The sequence below is a fragment of the Microtus oregoni genome, unplaced genomic scaffold (genome assembly GCF_018167655.1).
Source record: "Microtus oregoni isolate MIOR12 unplaced genomic scaffold, Mior012 000013F_ref0000133, whole genome shotgun sequence".
In the NCBI taxonomy this organism is placed as follows: domain Eukaryota; kingdom Metazoa; phylum Chordata; class Mammalia; order Rodentia; family Cricetidae; genus Microtus; species Microtus oregoni.
In genome coordinates, this window is record NW_024543072.1 from 32,798,892 (window position 1) to 32,817,050 (window position 18,159).

Below are 18,159 nucleotides of genomic sequence, written 5' to 3' on the forward strand. Positions count from 1 at the left end.
TACTTTCTATATTTCTTTCAGCCTGGCCATATTCTGCTAAGTCATTGGCTGAAACAGATTTATTCATTAGCCAATAAAAGCAGCACATATATAGAAAGACATCCCACATCATCTACCCTTTTCTGTCTAAATAAAAAGGAAAGTTTTAACTTTAGCATAGCAAAACATCCCACATCATCCCTGTTCCCATCCGAAACCACATGAACAGAGTTTTCATTGTCCTCATTTCTCTCAGCAATTCTAGTCTTCTGAACTCCAACCAGGGTGGCCCATTAAGCTCTCTCAGCACTTTAGAGGTACACACACACACACACACACACACACACACACACACTCATAGTGCATGTCCTAAGCCAATTGCAAAGGCCAGGTTGAATCACAGAAACAATGTCATTTTATTGGTACCAAGTTTCTATATTACTTATTTTTTGGCACTTTAACAGAATAACTGACTAATCAACTTAAGAAAAAAGGTTTTATTTTGGCTGACAGTTTTGAACCAATGACTATCATAATAAGAAAAATTAACTGTAGGAGCAGGTCTATCCTTGGTCATTAAAGTATACAAAGACTGCTCCTCCATCATAGACCAAGGAACAGAAGGTGCTAGACCAGAACCTGAGAGAAGTACAACCTTCAAGGCCTACCCTAATGACCTCCTTTTATCAGGTAGGCTCCACATCCCAAAAATTCCATGACCTTCTAAAACAGCACCACCAACTAGGCTCCAACTGTCCAAACATATGAGCCGCTGGGGAACATTTACTTTTACATAGTGATTCTGAAATCATAGACATTTGAAGAAATATTTCCTGTTCATAAGGAGTACTTGTTTATGAGGAAGCTAAAATAAGAATGACCTCAATGACCCATTGTTATTAGAAAGTCCCCAGGAATTATGCATTATAATGCCACCGTGTGCTGTTCCTTGGACTGTATGGGTGGATCTGGCTACCTCTTTCTTTGAGCAAGGCATCTTTGACTTGGCCAGCTGACACTGAGCACACGAGTCTCCCAACGTTGTACTCCCATGCCACAGGTGCTTACAGGAGAGTTTTTCTGGTAACCAATTCAGTTTCATTCCATTCAAGCTTATCTGAAGTTTGCCCCCATTCAATTCAGCTAGATGCTGCTCAGCTCAACGTTGTTCACCTTAAATCCATCTCTCTATGCATATTCTCACAAGGGTTTTCTAAAATACTTTCCTGTGCCCACTGTCAGGCCTAGGATCCCAGCTGTAATCGCCGTCTCCAATGGATTCATTTCGCTAGTGCAGCCAAGCTGGTGGCAGTGGCACTGTGCTGAGGACAAGACTGGACCTTGAGTAGGTGTAGCCCTCTTGTTTTCTACACTCTGCCTTCTGGACGATGCTCTTGAGCTCTGTGACCACGTGTTTTCATCTGCAAAACAAGAGTAACAGTTCACTTCACCTGGTGGGACACTCCCCGAAGGCACTCAGAAATGCTATCCACTGAGTCTCAGGACTAGATGGGAGAGGAAAACTAATACCAGGAAAATAGAGCTCAACAAGAGTGGCGTTCACTAGTGCACTTTACAGGGGTCCTAAGCTTTGCTCTGCCCTAATTTTCCACGCTCCTTTGTGCTCCTGTTTACACATCCGTTGATTTCTTTTGAGAAATAGCTTTGATATTTACCCACGTTGCTTTATTGATTCCTTGGACTCAGCCTGATCCTTGGTTCATTGAGCTCAGAATCAGGAAGGACCTGCAACTTGAGCACACCTGTGGCATTCACTTCCCCTCCATTGTCCACCCGTCTCCTCTCAAGCAAGGAGAAGGTATTGGGGATGGAGGGAACAGTGGCAGCCTGGCCAGGCCACCACACCTGCAAACCCCTACAGAGGCACATTTGGTGACATTCTCAATAGTACTGATGGCAGGGTGCGGGGTGGTGGACATTAGCACATCTGAGAGAGTAGAGCCTTCGAGTCAGCCCTCTAGCCATAGACATGTACTCCACATTATTTCACACCAGCCCAGACTCAGAGGTGTTAACTCAGATAGGAATTGACAGGTACCCAAGCTATCATGCATCATTCTCAAAACGCAGTGCGGGCTTCCCTCCCACCTCTCATTGTTTACCACATATAGGTAAAATCAGACCAGGTTTCTACTGTTGGAATGCCTTCATGCACACGGTGCTGAGCTTATTCCCCTTTTCTCAGGTACTCAGTGGTCTCAGATGCAGAAACTGAAAGCATCTTCATGGAGCCCATCCATCTCTCCTCAGCTGTGGCTGCCAAACAGATCATCAATGAAGGTAATAAACTGGCATACAAGTAGGCAGAGGGAGGGCCTGGTAGCATCTGAAGACTCTTGTGGGGGTGGGGGAGATTTGAAGGGCAGCCATGTTTGTCCAGTGGTGCCCATCACGTTGAGGAGAACAGATATGGAAGAAGCAGGTTGACTAAATTCACCTCAATAACTCTGATGGGACAAGGTGGAAATAATCTCAGGATATGTGAATGGTTCTCTAGGCCACAGTCATGGAGGGAAGAGGCTCCACTCTGACCCCAGAGCTGTCCGTTCTGGTTGTTTGTTAGCTTCAAGGGGCTGGGTGTGTAGGGCTTGTAATAGACACAAGCTTAAAAGCCCAAGATACCGGTAGGAATAAGGGAAACCCAGAGAGCTCTGTTCAAAGAGATGTTTACATTTAGCTGTGCATCCATTCTGCTTGAGGATAATCTTCCAACAATCTTTAAAAGCTGATAAAGTAGGGCCAGTGGAACGGCTCAGTGGATGAGGGTGCTCACCATGGAGGATGGTGACCTGGATTCGACCCTCTGATCTCACATGGCAGAAGGAAAGAGACAACTCCTGCAAGCTGTCCTTTGACCTCCACACATACACCAGGGTGTATGTGCCCCCCCACACCCCCAAAAAAACTAAACAAACAAACAGTTATTTAAAATTTTAACTTGAAAAGGTAGGTTGGCATGAGGAAAATTGGGGGTAGTAGGATAGGTAGCGATGTTCATATTTCTGCTCACATTATAGTCAAGGGTACCCATCCTGACTGAAGTTTGGGCCAATCCTCTTCGACAGTTTTACCCTTTTCTCTTCTCCTATGACCTCTCCAGGTGGCTGCCTCACTTCTGTTGGGGTTGTCCAGAGACATCATTACAGGTGACAGAGGGCTCAGGTAGCTGGAATTTGAACTCATTTAGAATTTGAGTTTTCTGACATCTTGTCAGAAAGGCTGTGGGTCCTGGCGTGAGACAGGTTCAAGAAATCATACTCCCCACCCTCCTGGAAGTGAGGAGGTAGATCCACAGGCAGATGAGAACCATGGGCGTATGACAGTCGCAGGCCCATGAGTTCTAGAGCAGGGAAGCCCATAGAGAATGAGACAAATAAGCAAATTAAATGTTTCTCAGAAGGTAGTGTCTTATAACTGACTCATGGAAGTTTAACTTTTCCCAGGAATATCTGCATTCCAGATGTGATGGGGAGGACTATGCTAGGAAAGAGCATCATTCATTCATTCATTCCTTTGGTAAACACTCATGACCATCCATGTTGTACTAGGCACTGTGGGAGTTAAAGGCATGAATCAGACACACTTTGCGTACCCAGACACTTAGGTATAAAAAGTTATCAGCCAGCTTTACAGACAAAGAAGTGAATGACAGAAACCAGTTTGACTTTCCCCTCCCCCACACCCACCTGTAGTGGATCCTGATCCCAAGTCTAGATCAACACCATGGTCCTGAGTCCTAAGTAAATCCTTCCTGGTAGATGCTCCTGGTACTCCATCTGTGCCAGGGTCCAGGTAGCAAGCTGGCCCAGACTACCCCGAAGGGCAGGGAAAGCTGTGGTGTTTCTAATTCTTTGATCCCAATACCATGTGTCCCCTGTAGAACTCAAGCCTCGGGGTCTCAGAGCAGACACGGAGTGCCCAGGCATGCTGGAGTCTGCCGAGCAGCTGCTGGTGGAAGACCTGTACAACCGTGTCAGGGAGAAGATGGATGACAAGAGCCTGTTCAACACCCCCTGTGTGTTGGACCTGCAGCGGGCACTGATCCAGGACCGTCAAGAGGCCCCTCGGAATGAGGTGGATGAGGTCTGGCCCAACGTCTTCATAGCTGAGAAGTGAGTGTGACCTCAGAGTCCTGGCCCTCTGTCCTCCTCTGGTTGATCCCTGAGATGAAATTCCTCTAGCTCACCCAATGCCCACACAGTTTCTTCCATCAAATGATGGCTGCCTGACCACTTACCCAGGCCTAACATTGGAGAAAGTCTATCAGCCTGCACACAGAGATCCCCAGACAAAATGACCACATCCACCTCCTGCCCATCGGTGCTCTCCAGCATAGCCTTGCCCTTCCAGGGATCTTCCTGACGTGGGTGCTTGCCAACTCCATCACCTCCATCACCCTACCACGTCTCTAATAACCAGACAAGAGAACACTAGGAGCTACTGATGGTGCCTGTGAACATCCATGTTTAACAATATATGAAAAATGTATGCAGTATAGTAAAAGAAGAGTATATTATGATAGTATGATACTGGTTAGGGTGTGTGTGTGTGTGTGTGTGTGTGTGTGTGTGTGTGTACATGCACAGGAACACACTCTCATAGGCCTCAGATTAGAAAGAAATGTGAGAGAATGTTAATAATACCTAAGAGCCAGTTTTACTCGTTTCTCTGGGTTTCTTTCAAATATATACAGATCTCCCAGGTATTGTTTTTCTGATCAGAAAACTTAGTTTCAAGTTAATCAGTGGTTTCTGGAGCAAAACCAAAAACATTTCTCACAGTTCATCTCTTCAAGGTCTTGTCAGTGCATAATTGAGACCAGAAACTAATTTTTGCTGAAGCACTGGTTACTTAGTGAGATATCTTCCTAATGCAATTATCCAAAGAGCAAGAATTGAAGAATAGAGGTTTGGGCCCTGGGATGTTGACTGAGGTTTCTGTCCCACCCAGTCCTGCAGTCTTTCAGTCCCAAAGAAACACACAGAGGTCTACATTAATTATAAACTGATTGGCCTATTATCTCAGGCTTCTTATTAACTCTTATAACTTACACTAACCCATAATTCTTGTCTGTGTTAGCCACGTGGCTTGGTACCTTTTGTCAATGAGGCATTCTCATCTTGCTTTCTCTTGGTACCTTTTGTCAGTGAGGCATTCTCATCTTGCTTTCTCTGTGTCTGGGCGACGACTACAGACAGACCCTTTCTTCTTCCCAGAATTCTCCTGTTCTCATTGCCCCACCTTTACTTCCTGCCTGGTCACCCTACTTATACTTCCTGCCTGGCTACTGACTAATCAGCATTTTATTAAAGCAATACAACTGATAAATATAGGGTACAAGATCATGGTCCCATAGCACTCCCCCCCCCTTTTTTTCAAAACAAGAACTCTGAATCTAATCACCTTTGTTTATCTTTCTTCCTAACCATTGTAAATAGCTCAGTAGGTAGGGCATAGGACTCTTAATCCCAGGGTCATGAGTTTGAGCCACACATTGGGCACCAATTTGTTGTAGGAAGCCAGTTGTTTGTTCCCTTCTGCTCAGCCCTGAAATAACCACACAGAGACCATATTAATTGAATCACTGCTTGGCCAATCACTACAGCATATTTTTAGCAAGCTCTTACATATTAAATTAACACATTTCTATTATTTTATATTTTACCACAAGGTTTGTGGCCTACTGGCAAGATTCCAGCTAGCAACTCGTGTCTTTCCCCTTTAGCAGCTACATGGCATGTCTCCTTGACTCCACCTACTCTCTATCTATCTATCTATCTATCTATCTATCTATCTATCTATCTTACATCCTGGTTATACTTTGCTAAGCCATTGGCCAAACAGCTTCTTTATTCACTAACCAATAAAAGCAACACATAGACAGAAGGACCTCCCACATCACTAAGGCAGGCAATGTGGAAAGAGCTTTGTACACTGGGTCTTCTACTCCATCATGCAATGATCAGTAGTCCAGAAACTGATTCCCAGATCATCAAGCCCTAAGTGACCTTTAACCAGATATGCAGGTCCAGAAGCATTTATTCCATGGTCACCAGACAAATCTGGATGTCCCCAGAGCTTCTGCAGCTCTTTGAGAAAAGCTGTCCTTAGGGGCTCTTCAAATTGAGCTCTACTTACTCAGTTACCAAAGGAAGAGCCCCGAACACTTATCTTACTTGGTCTTTTTCTCCTTTCAAACCTTGAGTAAAAGTTCTTGAATTCATTTTTGTAATCTTCAAGCAGAAACAAAACTGCCCCTTCTACTTCTTCAGTTTATGATAAGGATAAAATAAAATTATGTGTGTGAGGGGATCTGGAAGAATACTGTGTGTGATGCCAGAGTACAAGACTTCTAATTTTTCTTTATTTACTGTTTCTTAAAAATATTTTGTATGCATGTTTCACCTGCATGAATATCTGTGCATGCCTGAGGCCAGAAGAGGGTGTTGGATCCCCTGAGACTGGAGTTATAGATGGTTGTAAGCCACCATGGAGGTGCTGGGAAGAGAACCAAGGTCCCCTGGAAGAACAGCCAGTGCTCTTAACCACTGAACTATCTTTCTGGGCTCCTACTTTTACTTTTCATGCCACCTTATGCTTTAATGTGTGTACATTTCCAATCATACTGCTCTTGTCCTCCTTTTCTCCCTGCTTCCTTGCCCAATGCCCTGTCTCTCTTCTATCTTGCTGTAGCCCAAAGCATTGGCCTCTCTTAATGAAAGGCATTAGCATTGAACCCCAGACTACAAGGGCCAGAGGAGGGAGCCCTAGCCCAACTATGGGCTCCTGATCACCTTGGCAATATACCTTTCTGACTCTGCTAACCATGCCCTGTCTCTTGCCCCAGGAGCGTAGCTGTGAACAAGGGGAGGCTCAAGAGGCTGGGGATCACCCACATCCTGAATGCCGCACATGGCACAGGTGTTTACACAGGCTCTGAATTCTACACTGGCCTGGAGATCCAGTACCTGGGGATAGAGGTGGATGACTTCCCAGAGGTGGACATCTCCCAGCATTTCCGGAAGGCAGCCGAGTTCCTCGACGAAGCATTGTTGACCTACAGAGGTGAGGGGGTCCTGCAGACTCCGGGCTGTTGAAAATCTCCAGTGGGAAGATGGGAAATGTTACAGAAACCTTCTGACTGCCTGAAGGAAATATGTCTTTGTGTGGTGGTTTTCTCTGAGAAAGGAAAGAATGATCATTCATCCAGGGGCAATTATTAAGGGCCAGGCATGTGGTGAGCATCGTTCCTGCACTGTCAAGAGGTGTAGCAGTGAGGGGAAGGGAAATCAAAGAAGGAAGGAGGGAAGGAGGGAGGGGAGGTGGCTGTGGTAAATGCGAGGTGGAAACTAACTAGAATGACACACTGGAGTGGCAGGCTAGCTCCCCGAGGGGGCCAGGCTAGCTCCCCGAGGGGGCCAGGCTAGCTCCCCGAGGGTGCCAGGCTAGCTCCCCAAGGGGGCTGGGGAAAACCTTATTATGGACAGGCCATTTAAGCTCCATAGGAAGAGGAGCTAGCCGGGAGCAGGAGGGCATTCTTGGCTAAGAGAAGTGCTAGTGTAAAAGCCCACATTTGATGTGTGCAGGAATCAAAAGACTGGGCTGGAGGAGCACAGTGCATAAGGGCTGCCTGACAGGGACAGCAACAAAGGCAAAGGGAGGGTGCCCATAGGATGAGAGGCCTTCGAGGTGATTGATGACCTAGAAGCCACTTCCTCTGCCTTGGAGAATGGTCAAGAAGGAGGGAAAGGAGCGGGCCTGGGGCTGCTGTGTGAAGCACTGTGAGAACAGACCAGAGTCCGTGGGAGTGCCCAGAGTTCTGCACACTTCTCCATGACAGGTTTGCATCCCTGCAAGGGCTACAGCCTGGCGGTAAGAGTGCAGGATTTACTGATCAGAGGCCTGGCATGCAGTCCATGATAAGCTAGCTTTACCCAAGGACTATTTTCCCCCAGGAAGCACAGTGGCCTTATATTTAACTAATGCTAATGTTACACACACACACACACACACACACACACACACACACACACGAGTTCTCTTCTATTTTTTTCCTCTTGATTTTTTTTAAATCCTGGGATTTTTGTGTTTGTTTTAGAGACAATGTCTCACTCTATAGCCTAAGTTGTATTATAATTCACTGTGTAACCCAAGTTGGCCTTCAAATTGAGGTAATCGTCCTGCCTCAGTCTCTTAAGTACCAGAATTACAGATATGAGCTACCCATCCAGCTTCAACTTACTTTTAAAAATGCAGGTCTTTTCATCTATGTGGGGCCGAGTGCATCATTCGGCAAAGAGGCTTTGCAAACAGGGCATGGGCTGTGGATGCGACATGCGGCCATCACGGCAGGAGAGCAGGAAAGCAGGAGAACATGGATTCGTAGTAGGCAGGGACTTTGGCAGACATTAGAGTCACAGCTAGAGCAGGCCTGCAAGGAAGAGGATGCTGCACTGGAAGTCTCCTGCCGTAGGCTTGTGGAGGGTGCGTGCCTGACTTCTAGGATTCATGCACCAAGGCAAAGCTGAGTATTAGGCCTGCCTAGACCAATAATTCTCAGCCTTCCTAATGCTGCAGCCCTTTAATACAGTTCCTTGTGTTGTGCTGACCCCCCAACCATAAAATTATTTCATTGATACTTCATAACTGTAATTTTGCTACTGTTATGAATCACAATGTAAATATCTGCTATGCAGGATACCTGATATGCAACCCCTAAATGGGTTGAGACCTACAGATTGAAAACGCCTGGCTTAAGTTAAACCTTTGGCCATTGCACAGGAAGCCCCAGTGCCCACCTTGCCAGGGCCTCTCCTGTGCCCATTCTAGCATTGAATCACTACCTCCTACAGGTACTGTGCAGAGGCGTGGCTGCCACCTTAAGGTAGGTCCCACTTGGAGACAGAGAAGTAAATACCTGAATTCCCCAAAGCCTTTCTTTCCTTTGCTCTAGAATGCACTGGAGGTAGGAACATCAGTACCCATCACAGTGACCCTATGATGGGGTGTTGCTGTTCACCCATCACAGTGACCCCATGATGGGGTGTTGCTGTTCACCCATCACAGTGACCCCATGATGGGGTGTTGCTGTTTACATTTTATGGCCTAGGACGTCGAGGCTCCTAGACGGTCCTCTGGCTTTGCCTCTGTGTAATAATTAAACCCTCTTAGCCCAAGGTCATGGCAAATGTGTGTAGTCCCAGGACATGGGAGGCTGAGGATGAAGGACTGTCATGGCTTCCAAACTCAACTGTATAGCAAGTATCAAGCCAGGCACCATTACAAACCAAAACCCTGTCTCTGGAAATAAGAAATACGATGCACACATACAGGGGTGGGGACGTGGATTTTGCTGGTAAGTGCAAAACCAGTTCCAACTCCTCGGAAAAGCACTGTGCTGAAGCCAAGCTGCCAAGAGACATGGGAAAGAACTTCAAGACAGGAACCTAACATGGCCTGAGGGAGGCACTAGACATTCTCGGGACTCCTGGGTTTTGTTTTCTTTCTCCCTCTATGTCAGACAGGAAGACTGCCATTAGCTACTATCTACTTCAGTCCCATCTCCAAATTCCGTGGTCTGGTGGACCCTAGTCCCTTTTCTAGCTATCTGAGTTCTGTCAGCAACAGCAGCTGGGATGGCTTCTGGGCTAGCACTTGCTTCTTTAGGGTGTGGAGAGGTATGCTCTGAAGAAAGGGGGAGTGATGGGTTAGGAGGATACAGTGTAAATCCACAATACACACACACACACACACACACTGAGGGGTAGAGAGGGTGTGGACACGGTCATGCTCAAGTCCTGCACGGTCTCCAGTAACATTCTCTAATCTTTGAAGCAGCACCCTTATCCAGATGGTCCTTCCACCCACCAATCAGCCCAGTTGCTAAACAAAGTGATGACGGTGTACATTGGCCACCTTCCTGGAGCCATTTTTACTGATAGAAAGTTTCTATCCTATCAGCAGTGGCAGGGATAGAGGCACAGTTCCACACGGTTACCCACATCGGCCTGAGGAGTTCCCTTAATCTTTTGGTGCTCTCCACTGAGGTAAAACTAGATCCTTGACACCAAAGAATTTCAGGATGAGCTGTTATGAAGCAGACTTGGTGTTTATCAAAAGACATTTTTAACACATTTCAAAACAGGGGTTGCTAGAAAGAGGGGAGCTTGAGAAGAAAGTGAGGCACCCCCGAGAGCACGGTCATTGGCCATTCTGACAGAGTGGCACTTGGCTGCCTTTTACAATAGCCAGGCACACTGTTCCGGTCGGGTTCTGAAGCTATTATCTTTAAAGGGTTGCTAGCCTAAATGAGATCACAGGGTGGTTCCTGAAGGGCAGCCAGCGGGATTGTGGTTGATAAGGCAAAACTCTAGATCCCAGGGATGCAGGAAGTTAAGTGCCTTCACTATAAACAAAGTGAACAGATTTGTTAGAGACCCCTAGAAAATGTCTGGGAGAGGGATGAAACCTATTCCAGGTCATATACATTCAGCTTTTAAACCTAGGTCGCTGCTATTTTAACATAAAGTGTCCATATATGAAAGGAAGGCTCTCGTTATATGTAACCTTCATAGCACTGTGAACAGTGCTGGAACGCTTGCCCTCTACCGGCGAGAGGCTCCGACGTGGGCTCGTTTTCATTCCCGTGTTCCCATAATTTCCCCTGTATTCCTACCTTGCTTCAATAGCATAGTTTTACTCCATTATTGAGGGTGCTCCCTGGAATTGTGCTCAGTGCCTCTTCTCTGCTGCTCTGGATCAAACCCAGGTCCTCCCAAATGCTAAGCAAGCTCTGTCCCAAGTGCTCCCTTTGCCTGGGCCTTGCACTCAATAGAGAAAAGAGAAAATGCCTGCTTTTGCTTTAGATGAAGCGAGTAGAAGCCCCAAAGCCCGACTTAGCCTCCTCTCCTTGTCCTTCAGGCTGCGTCCCTGAGGTTCTGCAGAGGAATCCCAGGAGACAAGAGCACAGCATAGGAAGACTTGTCCTCACGCCAAACCCGCTTTATGCCAGATGGGTCTAAACAGGACTTGATGCCCTTATGAGAAAGACGAGGCAGTAATGTCCTGAAAGTGAGCTGGCCTGTCAAGGGATGAGTTTGGAATCTTGATACTAACAAGGAGGCTGGGACCTGGACATAGGGTTAAGAAAAGGTCCTTGGTGAGGCACAGGTGTGGTAGGAAGGGCTAAAATGAGAACCAGAGCCCTTCATTATTTTGACTCTGCTCACTTACCTCCCTCTAGTGGCTGCTGACTCCCGACACTAACAGCACTGCTAGGCCCTGGGTCCTTTCCAGTCCCGGTCTCTGACCTCCTCTGTGACAAAAACGTGGCCTCACTGGGGCAAAGATATGATAACAAAAGAATCATCCCCTATTCGAATTATCAGATAGCACTCCTGCCGATTTAGCAAACATCTCCAAAGGCTGTTGGCAAATAGATTGATGAGAGCTGGGAGGAAGGTCTCCGGGGGTCTCAGGCTGCATTTTAAACAGCCATTAGAATGAAGGGACTGACAGAGTGTCTGTCACATTTATGAAAGATGCAAAGCAGACGGGGAGGCCAGGGGACAACATGACTGCTGAATGGTACAGCCTTTCTTTCGGAAGCTTCTGTGGGCTGGAAGGACGGACTGCATAGACCAAAAGTATCAGTAGGGATTTGCAATGCTACCTTCATGCTTAAAACATACTATGGATGAGAAACATGACTTAGTAGCAAGTTGATTTGTTTGTTTGTTTTATAGATTTCAGTTGATATAGAAGAATTTAAGATCTTTATTTGGCCTGTCTGTCCATACTGCAAACAACGTTATGGTTTAGATACTCTGCATGCCCCTCCTAGGGCTCCCTGATCTGAAAATTAATCCCTGTTTTTTGAGATAATAAGAGGGTGGAAACCTGATCCAACTGTAGTGTTTGAAGCTGCAGCCTTTAGGAGACGATGAGGGTTAGATAAGGCCATTAGGGTGGAGCCCTCGTGATCCAATCCTGGTAGCTTCTCAAGAGGCAGAAATGAGGACACGGACACACACACACACACACTTTCTGTTCTTTACTCTGTGGTGTGCCTCAGGACTCCACCAGTAGGAAGGCTGTCATTAGATACCGCCTCTAGACCATGCACCTTCAGAATCATAAGCAAAAAATAAACTTACTCTCTTTATAACCCGCCTTGGGTATTTCATTATAATAGTAAAAGGTGAGTATAGTACCAGTGGCATAAGTGAAGGCTGCATGTCCACAACAAGTGATGTGGGAACCACCCTACTCTATGTGAGTTGTCCAAACCAGAAATAGCTTGTTCTAGCCTGAAAACAAACTCTTTGTAAAAAATAATAAAACTATTAAGGTCAATGTTTCCATTTAATGTTTGGAAGGGGAGTGTCTGTAGTCATGAGGGGAATGCTTAAAAGACACAGGTTAACCAGGAAGAAACCAAATGTGATGGTGATCTTTGCAAAGGCCTTTGTACAAAGGGTCTGGTTCGTCCAAATGCATTTGCTGTTGACTCCAGAATGTCAGTGAAGAAGCCCTGGATTCCTATTGCTCTAGGTTATACTTTACCCTGATATATAAAAGAATTCTCTACAAATTAGATTTGCGAGCTAGTGAGTTCCTATTGCTGTCAGCATCCTTCAGAGGTCAGATGATGGGAATGATGGTCAGCATCCAGGATGCTGTAAAGAGACGTTTCCAGGGGTTTTTGCCCCTGTCTTCTGCCTCCTAACTTTTTTAACTTTTCCTCTCTTGAATGAGGACGAGTTTGGAGAGGGGAGAAAGTAGAAATGGACCCCAGTGTTTCAGAAGTGACAGCAGTGGGGACACTCTGTCCAATGTCCGTGGGACAAGTGCCTGTGTGATTTGAGCAGGGATGAACACTGGAGTCAAAGCAAACACCCAGGGGTCAACACATCAAAATAAGACACTAGAAAAACAGCACGAGGAAGCCTAGCAATTGTGTCATTGCCTCTTGTGCTCATTTTGCCTTTAGGGAAAGTCCTGGTGAGCAGCGAAATGGGGATCAGCAGGTCAGCAGTGCTGGTGGTCGCCTACCTGATGATCTTCCACAACATGGCCATCCTGGAGGCCTTGATGACCGTGCGCAGAAAGCGGGCCATCTACCCCAATGACGGCTTCCTGAAACAGCTGCGGGAGCTCAATGAGAAGCTGATGGAGGAGAGGGAAGAGGAGGATGGTGAGGAGGAGCCTGAGGAGGATGCTGGGAGCACACTGGGGGCTAGAGTAAATTCACTGATGGTGGAAGAAGAAGACGATGCCACCAGCCACCTGAGTGGCTCCTCCTTGGGGAAGGCCAGCCGGGTCTCCAAGCCAATCACCCTCATTGATGAAGAGGAAGAGGAGAAGCTGTGTGAGGAGTGGAGGAAGGGGCAGGGCCTCCCCAAGGGCGAGGCTGCTCGGAGTAGAAAGGGCAGTTGCTCTGCCTCCTCTGCCCTGGACGAGGACGACTGTGAGGATGGGGATGTGGGAAGGATAATCCAGGAGTGGCAGAGCCGAAATGAGAGGTACCAAAGCAAAGGGCACCGACAGTGGAGTCGGGAGGAGGAAGAGGAGGAAGAGAGCTCCTACGCCGGCAGAAGGCGCAGGCATACTCTGAGCGAGAGCAGCGTCTCAGAGAGTGTAAGCAGCCATGACATCCGGGTCTTGAAGCGGCAACTGGAGAAGAGCAGCCAAAGCCGCAGCGGAAGACGCTGTTCCGACTCTGAGTCCTCAGAGAGCACCTGGGACATGTGGAACGAGAGGTTGCTTGAGATTGAGAAGGAGGCTGCGCGGAAGTACCACTCCAGGAGCAAGAGGGAGGAGATGGACACGGATTCAGAGGCAGGGGCCAGGGTTCGAGAGGATGATGAGGAGAGTGTGTTGTCCGAGGCCAGCTCCTTCTACAACTTCTGCAGCAGGAACAAGGACAAGCTCACGGCCCTAGAAAGGTGGAGGGTTAAGAGAATCCAGTTTGGATTTCACAAGAAAGACTCAGAGGTGGGAGATGGAAGCAGTGAGCATGGTGCTGAAGAGGCAGCCGGAGAGACAAGCCTCTCCGATGTCAACCTGACAGCCTACCAGGCCTGGAAGCTGAAACACCAGAAAAAGGTGGGCAGTGAGAACAAGGAGGAGGTGGTAGAGATGAGCAGGGGAGAGGATGCGGCCTTGGCCAAGAAGAGGCAACGGAGACTGGAGTTACTAGAGAGAAGCAGGCAGACGCTGGAAGAGAGCCAGTCCATGGGAAGCTGGGAGGCAGACAGTGCAGCCAGTAGGAGCATCCCCCTGTCTGCGTTCTCGTCTGCAGCCCCCTCGGTTGTCAGTGCAGATGGGGACACGGCATCAGTGCTCAGCACCCAGAGCCACCATTCTCGCCTGTCTCAGCCTGCAAGCAACATGCCCACCACACCCTTGCCTAACCTGCCAGTGGGGCCCGGAGACACCGTTTCCATTGCCAGTATCCAAAACTGGATCGCCAACGTCGTCAATGAAACCCTGGCCCAGAAGCAAAATGAAATGCTCTTGCTGTCCCGCTCGCCATCTGTCGCGAGTATGAAGGCAGCACCAGCAGCCAGCTGCCTGCGGGATGACCAGGTCTCCATGCTCGGCTCCTTCTTAAGTGGCTGCTTACCGCCTCAGAGCCAGGTGAGGCCTAGCACCGACGCGCAGTCTGTGCTGTCCTCCACCAGCTCACTGACCTCTGGGGCAGAAGGCAGTGGGAACAGAGTGAGGGGGACCAGCAAGCCCATCTACAGCCTCTTTGCTGACAACGTGGACCTGAAGGAGCTCGGCCGGAAGGAGAGAGAGATGCAAATGGAGCTGCAGGAGAAGATGTCCGAGTATAAGATGGAGAAGCTGGCCTCAGACAACAAGCGCAGCTCCCTGTTCAAGAAGAAGAAGGCCAAGGATGATGAGGACAGCGGCATGGGTGACAGAGATGAGGACACAGACAGTGCCATCGGAAGTTTCCGGTATTCCTCCCGCAGTAATTCCCAGAAACCCGAAACAGACACCTCCTCCCCGCTGGCCATCTCCGATCTCTATAGAAATGGCCACAGAGCTGGCAACGAGATGGATAGCAATATTAATACGTGGCTGAGCGGCCTCAGGACGGAAGAAAAGTCTCCTCCCCAAAGTGATTGGTCTGGAAGCTCCAGGGGGAGGTACACAAGGTCTTCCCTGCTCCGGGAAACCGAGTCTAAATCTTGCAGTTACAAGTTCTCCAAATCCCGCTCAGAGGAACAGGACACCTCCTTCCACGAAGCAGACGGCAATGCTGTGAGAAACACCTCACGGGTCTCATCTTCCACCACCAAAGAGGGCAGAGAAGTTCACAAGTTCTCCAGGTCCACATTCAGCGAGACGGCGAGCTCCCGCGAGGAGAGTCCAGAACCCTATTTCTTCCGCCGGACCCCTGAGCCCTCCGACGGGGAAGAGTCCCCAGGACCAAGACGTCCAAACTGGACCAGGCCCAGGGACTGGGAAGATGTGGAAGAGTCATCTAAGTCAGACTTCGCTGAGTTTGGGGCCAAGAGGAAATTTTCCAAGAGCTTCATGAGGTCGGAAGAGGAGGGAGAGAAAGAGAGGACAGACAACAGAGAGGAAGGCAGGTTTGCGTCTGGCCGGCAGTCCCAGTATCGGAGAAGTACAAACCGACAAGAGGAAGAAAAAATGGACGATGAAGCCATCATCGCGGCTTGGAGACGGCGGCAAGAAGAAACCAGAACTAAACTGCAGAGGAGAAGGGAGGACTGTGAATAAGGCCCACACTGGAGACACTGGGAACACAGAAGCCATTCAGCTTAACATGGGGCTTGGGACACCTTACTACTGCCTGCCAAGGGTTGAGCAGGTAGACAGCATCTTCCACATACGCAGAAAATGCAAGTGTCCAAGAAGAAAGGCCCTGGGCATACAGTAGCAGGGAGAAGCAAGAAGAGCCATCCACGTGACGCCCAAATTCTGGACTGGCTGACACTGTCACCCAAGGCCCTCTAAACTTTCGGAGTTTCCCTTCTGTGTTTGATAGTGTCCATTGCAGAGTGGAGACGCCGGTACGGAAAGCCACCGAGGAAGACTGTATATGCAGACCGCAGTTCTATTTGTAGAGGCTTTGTAAGGAGACCCAGGTAATCTACTCTGCGGTAGGTCTGACCTCTCCCTGCGATGCTCGGCTGTGGTGGTTTCTTTTCAATGTTCTGGATCTGCATTAAATCGGTATGTTGTCAAACAGTTCCTCGTTCCAGTCATTTCTAACTCTGGTTGTTAAAGGACCCTCATTTGAAAAGATGCGACGGGGTTTTCATGAGACGGCCACACCTATGTGCTGCTATGTTCCACGAAAGCTGTGTCATCAAACAACACTGTGGGTACCTCATTTCTAAAGAAATTGATAAAGGGTTTAGGCTATCATACAGTCAGCCAGAGGCCATACTAGAAAATGTCTGAGAGAAACAGGAAAATCTAAGGCAATAGAGAACAAGTTTGCTGAGACGAGGTAGAGAGAGTGTCGACTAAAACAGGCATGGAAGAGAATGAAAAGAAGCTCAATTCCAAGTGATGAGGACTTTTTTAAAATGAGAGTTAATGACCATTCTTGCTTTTAACTTATGGAAGGGTCATTTAATATTGCAGTGGATAACCTCCTTTATCCTTTGTTGAACTCTGTATGGGTTAGGTTGGTGAGAATTGTTTGCCCTTTTCCACAACGTCCTTGTGTCTCTAAAACATAGCCTACATTAGTGAAGTTGGAGGATTTGAACTCTTGTCTCCCTAAATTAATGCTGAGCAAACATTCAAGGCATGTGTCCTCTTGCTTCACTGCAGTGGAGAAGTACCTGTGACAGATGCCATCCAAGTGGCATCTGCCCTTGAAGTTCAGTTTTCAGGAGGGGAGAATGAACAATCATTGTATTTTCTATCTTTCCCTGAGGAGCCATGCAGAGCTCCGAGGTACCAACCATCAAAAGTTCCAGGTCCAGAAGAAAAGTGACCAATACATGATCATTGAGAAGAAAACAGAGGAGCCCACCGATGGGAGAATAATAAACAATAACCATGTGATCGATTTTCTGAGCTGAGTTTCACGGGGCACAGAGCTTATACACCCTCCCGTGTGTTAGTTCAGCATCACACATCACAGTAAGCACGCATGATAACACCAAGGCAAGAGGCCAACCCAAACAGCCCAAACTCAGAAAGGTACAAAATGCCATCCACGTGGCTGGATTGATTTGCCAGCCTCCACTCATCTCCTCCATTGACTACAGGAGAGCAAGGCCTTGAGAAAAATTCTTAGCCCTGCCCATTCACCCTTTCCTCCCCTTGGGAACCTTCAGTTAGTCAGCTCCAGTCCCCAATTCCTGAGGCTCGGGAATCCCATCGTTCATAAAGATGCTACCTAATTAACCCCCCATAAGAAGACTGGTACTACACATTCTATACATTCTGTCTGTGAGAGAGTTCACGGTCCCTCCCACTTTATTCATATGGGAAGGCATCTGATGTATGCACAATCAACCTTTGAACTTCAGTTTTCTGAAGGGAGCAATTTGAGTACCACTGAGTGAAGTCCCTTTGCCTTTCTACCAGGAACCAGTTACCTTCCATATCCCTCCATATATATGATCTCTCTCCAAAATACGTAATTAATCTCACTCATGTCAAGATAGGCAATGCGTTTTGAAATCAAAACCATTCCTAGTCAATCCCAATTCATATCTTGCTGAAAGAATGTTGAGCACACATTAAAGGTGTATTGATTTCAAAAATTGCCCTATCTTTCTCCAAGCCTGGGAGAAACAGACTAAGAGACAATCTGTCCGTCTTTGGCCGAACCCTAGATTACAGGGACAATAATGACTTTCATGGCCAATAGGAAGACCAATTTAGCTCAGTACACCAGAAAAATATCAGTGTCCAGCCCCAGGAAAGCACCTTTGCCTGCAGTGACTCCCGAATAGCTGCTAAAGATCCTGTACTCAAAATTCTGAGAATTCAGCTTATTCCTAGAGTCCAGAATATATTTTTTTAGAAATCAAATCAATGAAAATTACATTTGATTTATGATGAGCTTGAAGAAATATCTGTGAAGTAAGACTCTAAGCAAGGGCAATGGCCAGTGATATTGTGTTTTAGTCTCTAAATGACATTAAAAAGTAGAGG

The 18,159-nt window shown here is 47.5% G+C and overlaps 1 protein-coding gene across 1 annotated transcript in view; it reads left to right on the forward strand.

Moving 5' to 3' along the window:
* The window catches only part of Styxl2 (serine/threonine/tyrosine interacting like 2), a 28,866-nt gene extending 12,645 nt beyond the window's left edge, over positions 1–16,221 (forward strand). The window contains exons 3-6 of the mRNA XM_041662817.1: positions 2,186–2,280; positions 3,881–4,112; positions 6,848–7,065; positions 12,992–16,221. Coding sequence (XP_041518751.1) covers positions 2,186–2,280; positions 3,881–4,112; positions 6,848–7,065; positions 12,992–15,756 — 3,310 coding nt within the window. The 3' untranslated portion in view covers positions 15,757–16,221. The remainder of the gene's footprint in view (positions 1–2,185; positions 2,281–3,880; positions 4,113–6,847; positions 7,066–12,991) is intronic.
* Positions 16,222–18,159: the final 1,938 nt, after the last annotated feature.